Source organism: Coregonus clupeaformis, chromosome 13 (assembly GCF_020615455.1).
Source record: "Coregonus clupeaformis isolate EN_2021a chromosome 13, ASM2061545v1, whole genome shotgun sequence".
In the NCBI taxonomy this organism is placed as follows: domain Eukaryota; kingdom Metazoa; phylum Chordata; class Actinopteri; order Salmoniformes; family Salmonidae; genus Coregonus; species Coregonus clupeaformis.
In genome coordinates, this window is record NC_059204.1 from 57,782,791 (window position 1) to 57,789,944 (window position 7,154).

General features: G+C 40.9%; 1 protein-coding gene across 1 annotated transcript; it reads right to left on the reverse strand.

Moving 5' to 3' along the window:
* Positions 1-460: 460 nt before the first annotated feature.
* On the reverse strand, positions 461-1,666 carry LOC121579984. Its single transcript, XM_041895030.1, has 4 exons — positions 1,457-1,666; positions 1,225-1,326; positions 899-1,108; positions 461-694 (listed from the first exon to the last, which is right to left on the reverse strand). The coding sequence occupies exons 1-4, from the start codon at positions 1,664-1,666 to the stop codon at positions 461-463; spliced, it is 756 nt and encodes a 251-aa protein (XP_041750964.1).
* Between the last annotated feature and the right edge of the window lie 5,488 nt (positions 1,667-7,154).

The following is a 7,154-nucleotide window of genomic DNA, read 5'->3' on the forward strand; positions in this document are numbered from 1 at the left end:
TATCACGGCTAAGGGCTGTATCCAGGCACTCCATGATGCGTTGTGCATAAGAACAGCCTTATCCTTGGTATATAGGGCCATATACCATACCCACTCGGGCCTTATTGATTAATTGAACCCTATCATTAATGCAGTTGAAATAACACCATCAGGTATTGACATCACTTTGTAATATTGAGTCACAGTACTGTCTTTGTCATAGTAATACTGAATGAAATATATCATTATTATCACCTTATAACGCTGATTATTAGCTGCCTTGTTACTGCTGAAATAAACTGTGTGCATTGACTACATAAAATACTGTTGTGTTATAATTCAAAATACTACAATTGTAAATTCTCACATCCAACAATGTCCCTAGTCCACAAAATAAGTTAAAAGCCACTCTGACCGCAACTTGTCACAGGCTAGTGCAGCACTAGTATGCATTATGAATATGAATCCATGCATACCGTGTCTATCTACCCCTGGGCTGGGCGCCTGGAGGACCTCTGTGTTTGGTCTTCAGGAGGTGGAAGTCTCTGGCCAGCTTAGTGAGGTAGCGCTCCAGGTCCCTGAGGATGACGTAGCCCTCCAGGCGGCTGGTCCACAGGGACTTTGATGGGGCCTGGTGGCTGGAGGGAGGGCTCACTGCACGGGTCAGGGCTGGGGGAGAGATGGGGCTCACGCTGGAGCTGTTCACACATCTCAACTGTAAAGACCACAGAGAGGTTTATCAGACTGAGCGCATAACATTTCTCCTCACAGGAGCTACTGAGTAGTCATAATGGGTAGCTATATTAACACCTAATATAGTGTGCAGAGAGAATAAGTCTACACTCACTAAATGTGTGAACACCTCAAATGTGTATGTGTGTGTGCGTTCGTTCATGTATATGGCGCACATTGTCTGTACCTGAAAGTTGACTTTGGTCATGAGATCCCGCAGGTCTGTCAGAATGCACTGTATGCTCTCAGGTATGGTGGGTTTAGCCTTGCCCCTGCGCCCCATCCCGTGGGCTGCCCCCTGTCCCACCTCCTCCCTCTCCATCTCCCTTCTCTTCATGTCCAGGTGAGCCCAGAAGGTATGCAGGTCTCGAGAGGCAGCACTCAGACGCTCCCAGTCCTGTACAGGCCAGATAATAAAAAATGTCACAATGTCACTCCTATTCTATGGTACCTTTTTAAAGCATTAAACCACAACAGGTTAACAAATGGTACAGGTCACACACAAACACAAACCTTCATCTGAAGCCAGTGGTAGAAGTCTGTAGAGAGGGATGGTAGGGTCTGCAACTCCAGACTTCTGTCCTCAAACTGCTTGTTATCCAACTGCTCCTCCTTCTGGCAAGACAAATGATGGTACATTATGATAACCGCCTCTAGTAGGGGAGGATAGCTATTGTCTCTGGGCATACAGAAGCTCTAGCAGACTAGCCACCAGTAATAGAGGTTAACAGAGGAGTCAACTCACATATCTCCTGAGCAGCTGCTGTACCCGGGCGTGGGTGCACATGGTGGATTTGAGGGAGTATGAGTAAGCCTTGAGTAGGCCTGGAGGGGACGCACAACATGGGTACACACAGCAGAGGGTATGGAAGAACAGGGGAAACAGAACCCGCCACCAAACAGACATCTGGAAGAGACAGGGACAGGATGAGTGATTGCTAAACTGCAAAATCATGTCAACATTTGTCAATGAATGAAAGTCGACATGCAGAACAAAAATAGCCAGCCTTTCTGAATCAATACCCAATACATGTTGGTAACTTGTGAAACTCTCTAATATGTAATACTTTACAACACCTGTAATGCTCAACACTAGCTAGAGTGAGATGGACAGAGACAGAGCAGACTTACCTTATAGAGATAACAATCTGTGATTGACACATATCCTAGCTGCATCCTTTGATATTTATGTATGTCTTCAGTTTCTGTTGTGGTCTGGAGTTTTTCTCAGCAGCTCGTATAGCGGTTCCTGCTAACCTGCCCATTTCTCTATTGTTGCCTAAGTGTAGAAGTTAGTAAGCACAAAATTACATTATTCATTTTTCGGTAACATTTACATTTTAGTCATTTAGCAGACGCTCTTATCCAGAGCAACTTACTCACTCCAGAGTGAGTGCATACATTTTTTCATACTGGCCCCCCGTGGGAAACGAACCCACAACCCTGGCATTGCAAGCGCCATGCTCTACCAACTGAGCTACACGGGACCTAAAATAGGGCCTAATATGATGATTGTTCATTGTTGTATAATTACTCAATATTATCATATTTTTATCAAACTCAAACTGTTCTGTAAGTTTTTACAGTGTAAATGCAATCTAGCCTAATTAGTCATTGTATGTAATATTCTGTTGAGTTTAGTATAGTTATTGGACACTTACATTTTCACAGAATCTCTTATCCAGAGCGACTCAAGGGCACATCAACAGATTTCTCAGCTAGTGTGCTCGGTGATTTGAACTAGCGACCTTTTGGTTACTGGCCCAAGCTCTTAACCGCTAGGCTACCTGCCCTTTTTCAGTTATTGGGGTTCAGAAATCAGAAATCTAGAGTCACTCCTTTACACTTTACATTAGTAGGGTGTCAAATTATTTTCTAACAGGGTTTCTAAGTAGTGTAAACTCTAAATTAATAGTTAACAGTTTATTCCACAAATCCCTTCATACTTACAAACCCCTTTATAATTGTATACCTTATATATACTATTATACCTTAATTTATATGGATGGTTATAGAAGAAGATTATGAAACGACATGATTATCTAAATTACAGTATTTTGTTCCAGAAATAGAGAACTAACCACTGCCTAAAATAATCCCGGAAACGAAAACTCCTTTCGACAATCTTTTTGGTTGTTTCTTTTCTCTACGCTCATCGACGACACTTTTTTTGTGGTGTGCTCTCTATGTGGGGAACTATTCCAGAGAAGCACCGTAACGCCTGTGTCTCAACTGTGTCATCAAAACGTCTCTATCCTTGTGATGTTTTTAAATGAGTGGGTGGGTTGTACAAGCTACTTTCTGTATTCATTCCTATTTCTTCAGGTTGTCTTTTTATTCAAAGTGACTTCTATTCAGTAACACTTTGACATATACTGCACAACCCACCTAGGCGGATGTTTAGTATGAAAAGCATTTCCCATACATGCACACCAGAAAAACTCAAAACGCAATTAATAGTAGTTTTGAAAGTAAGTAATTGTGAAAGCACTGTTCTCATGCAGGATACAGCAGCGGTCTAAGGCACTGCATCTCAGTGCTTGAGGCGTCACTACAAACACCCTGTTTCGATTCCAGGCTGTATCACAACCGGCCGTGATTGGGAGTCCCATAGGGCTGCGCACAACTGGCCCAGCGTCGCCCGTGTTTGGCCGGTGTAGGCCGTCATTGTAAATAAGAATTTGTTCTTAACTGACTTGCCTAGTTAAGTAAAGGTTGAATTAAAAAAAGAATAAATAAATACAGTAATTCACTACTTTGAGACGGGCAGCACAGTGAATCAAATGGTACACATGGCATGGAACAGCAGTGTACGCTAGCCTACAGCACAAGTCATTTCGAAGTCTGCCTGGCACAGTCATATCAAAGTGTAGAAAGCACCATTTTTGGGGAAGGAATTTGTAATGCACAAATTGAATAATTGAATTCATAAATTGAACTTGCATTTCATGATTTTAATGAATATTGCATTTAGTTTTAAATGTAATTAAATATTGAAATAAAATATGTATATATTCAGTTTCAATATGGTAGACATTGCATTCATTGTCTGTGTATCAAGTTTACGATCTATCATTTGAAGTTTACAAAAGTTTAATATATTCAACTCCTCAGATGCATTAAGATTACGTTTTCAAATTCAATTCTCGAAATTCAGATTCAAAACCAGAGACAACATCCTGGTACTTTGCCATCCAGGAACGGTAGAAGAGAACAGATCAAATCAAACGCGTGGTTTCTAGAGGTTGGTGCGGTCTTGAGATAGCACTGAGTCACGTCTGTGTGTTATACACGGTCTGACTGAGTAATAGTGGTTTCTTCTCTTTTTCTCTTCTCTCTCGATTGCGAGAGAGAGAGAGCATTCATATAAAAAAAAACTATGTAAGAATCTTTCAGAAAAAGTCCAGATCTCAGAAAAGTTGATACTATTTCACCCTAGGAGAAACAACCCTGAAACACCACCAACTATACTTACCTTGGTCTGACTATAAATTAATCTGGCCGGTTTTACTTGGCCATAAAGTCTCTAACAGATAAAGACCCTGTATAAATGTAACCTACCAATTAGAATTTGGCTTAAATTATTTGACTTTGTCATAACTCCAATCCTTCTGTATGGCAGAGAAACTTACAATTTAAAATATACATAATGGGATAAATGCCCCACCGAAGTTTTACACCTGGAATTTTGTCAAAATATTCTAGGTGTGCACAGAAATGCCCCAAGCCTAGCCTGTAGGGCAGATCTTGGGAGATTCCCCCTAGCATTTCAAATTGAGAAAAGAGCCACAAAATTCTGGACTCACCTAACACACTGTGATCCAGAATATTATCATCACAATGCTTTTTTATGCAAACACCGTAACCAGAGAGTGACCCTTCAGACTAGCAATTGGCCCAAAAGCATCAACTAAATTAAACCATTCAACCACAAATAACAAAATTCTAACAAATAGAAATCTCAATTTAATCACAAACTTCAATGTTACCACATTCTAAATAGAAATATCAAATTTGCACAACACTTTGTCAAGATCAAAGAATTCAAACAATGGAAGACATTAACAATGTACAGACTCAGTGACCATAGCCTGGCCATAGAGACGCCATAGAAAAACATGAAAGCTCATAGAAGAAAGGCTATGCAAGCACTGTGGGTCGGGTGATGTGGAGAATGAGCAGCACTTCCTACTCCACTGCTTCAAATGTCTCTCAATCAGAGATATTTATCTCCTGAAATTTAAAGAAAGAATTGCAGGTTTTCTGGAACTGCCTGTTGAGGAGAAAATCTGCGTTTTGTTAGGAGAAAACGTAGAGACAGTAGATCATGCTGCAGATTATGTTCTGGCCTGTTATAATATATGCGAAACAATATGTCACCATGTCATACACATTAGCCCTTGTAGATTTACTTTCTCAATTGTTGCTGTTGTTTTCTTTTTGTGTATAGTTTTCCATGTATAATTGCTTTTGTTGATATACAGTACCAGTCAAAAGTTTGGACACACCTACTCATTCAAGGGTTTTTCTTTATTTTTACTATGTTCTACATTGTAGAATAATAGTGAAGACATCAAAACTATGAAATAACACATATGGAATCATGTAGTAACCAAAAGTGTTAAACAAATCAAAATATATTTTAGATTTTAGATTATTCAAATTCTTTGCCTTGATGACAGCTTTGCACACTCTTGGCATTCTCTCAACCAGCTTAATGAGATAGTCACCTGGAATGCATTTCAATTAACAGGTGTGCCTTGTTAAAAGTTAATTTGTGGAATTTCTTTCCTTCTTAATGCGTTTGAGCCAATCAGTTATGTTGTGACAAGGTAGCGTTGGTATACAGAAGATAGATATATGTAGTGTATTTTCAGAGCATTTGGATAATTACTTTTTCACTAGTTTTACTTTTCAAATTGTGAATGACTGAACTGTTTTTTTTAGGGGGGGTTTAGAGAGAGAGACGGGGGCAGGGAGGCGAGTGAGGATGAGAGGTCTTAGTAATTTCCTGGATTGCGGAAGCATGCCGTTTCATCACAGTCTTGTGCTGTGAGTGGCAGGCTGGTTGGCATATTCACCATTATTTCACCATGACAGAAATAGCAGAAAGAGAAGTTTCTGTGCTGCCGATCTCCTGGTGATCCCCAGAATCAACCGCCTGGAGGGGGGCAGCCCTGGGAATGTCTCAGAGAACTTCATCGTCACTATTTTTACCATAATTACCACCACCATCATGACTATCAAATCAAATCACATTTATTGGTCACATACACATGGTTAGCAGATGTTATTGCGAGTGTGCTTCTAGATCCGACAGTGCAGCAATATCTAGCAAGTAATATCTAACAGTTCCACAACAAAAACCTAATACACACAATCTAATTAAAGGAACGGAATAAGAATATATAAATATATGGATGAGCAATGTCATTATCAGAGTGGCATAGGTTAAGATGCAATAGATAGTATATAATACAGTATATACATATGAGATGGGTAATGCAAGATATGTAAACATTATTAAAGTGGCATTATTAAAGTGACTAGTGTTCCATTTATTAAAGTGGCCAGTGATTTTCAAGTCTGTATGTAGGCAGCAGCCTCTCTGTGCTAGTGATGGCTGTTTAACAGTCTGATGAGATAGAAGCTGTTTTTCAGTCTCTCTGTCCCAGCTTTGATGCACCTGTACTGACCTCGCCTTCTGGATGATAGCGGGGGGAACAGGCAGTGGCTCGGGTGGTAGTTGTCCTATCCATCCCACTTTCTGTTATCAAGAGCCATAGTAGAGATGATATGGCACTCTGCCATTACCCTAAGGCCCATGGTCATAAATCACCATAATCAAGATTCAAATGAGAGATATATATTTACTATTGAGATTTTGGAATAGGAAAATAAACAGAAGCTGCTTAATCGACTTAGGGATCAGTCAAAATCAGCCAAGTAGTATGGGACACAGTCTTGGTACTATCTGAGTGTGTATCTGTGTAGTTACTGTTTTGGCCCCACTGGCCCGTGCACACAGGTCAGGTTCAGACCTGGAGAGAGGAAGTAGGCTGTGAACTACAGGTCAGTGGTCGGGACAACAGTGTTTTATGGACAGACACAGTACCTACTTCCTCTCTTTCGGCAGCAGAGAACTCTCACAGGGATGTGGTGTTGGGAGTGGTTGAGCGGGAGTATGTGGGTGTGTGTTTGTTGTGAGGGAGAAGCTCTCTGTGCATCACATACTGTACATACTACCCCTTTTAAATCATGACTCTCCAGAAGGGCTTCCCTCACTCTCATGACTCCCCCCTCTGCTCTCTCAGTTTGGAGGAAGACTGACAGAGATGTGCTGGTTTAGATGTACTGTAGGTGCAACTGTCCCGGCGTCCCGGTTAAGGAGGCTACACGGTTTACGTGCATAGATCTACGTGCGTGCATGTTCGTCAGTTGAG

Bases quoted from the DNA above. Each gene is read 5' to 3' on its own strand.
- LOC121579984 (XM_041895030.1), bottom strand. From the start codon at position 1,666: ATGATTTTGCAGTTTAGCAATCACTCATCCTGTCCCTGTCTCTTCCAG. The intron at 1,327-1,456 runs GTGAGTTGACTC...TTGTCTTGCCAG, and splicing joins AGCAGCTGCTCAGGAGATAT to AAGGAGGAGCAGTTGGATAA. The intron at 695-898 runs GTACAGACAATG...TGGTCTTTACAG, and splicing joins TGACCAAAGTCAACTTTCAG to TTGAGATGTGTGAACAGCTC.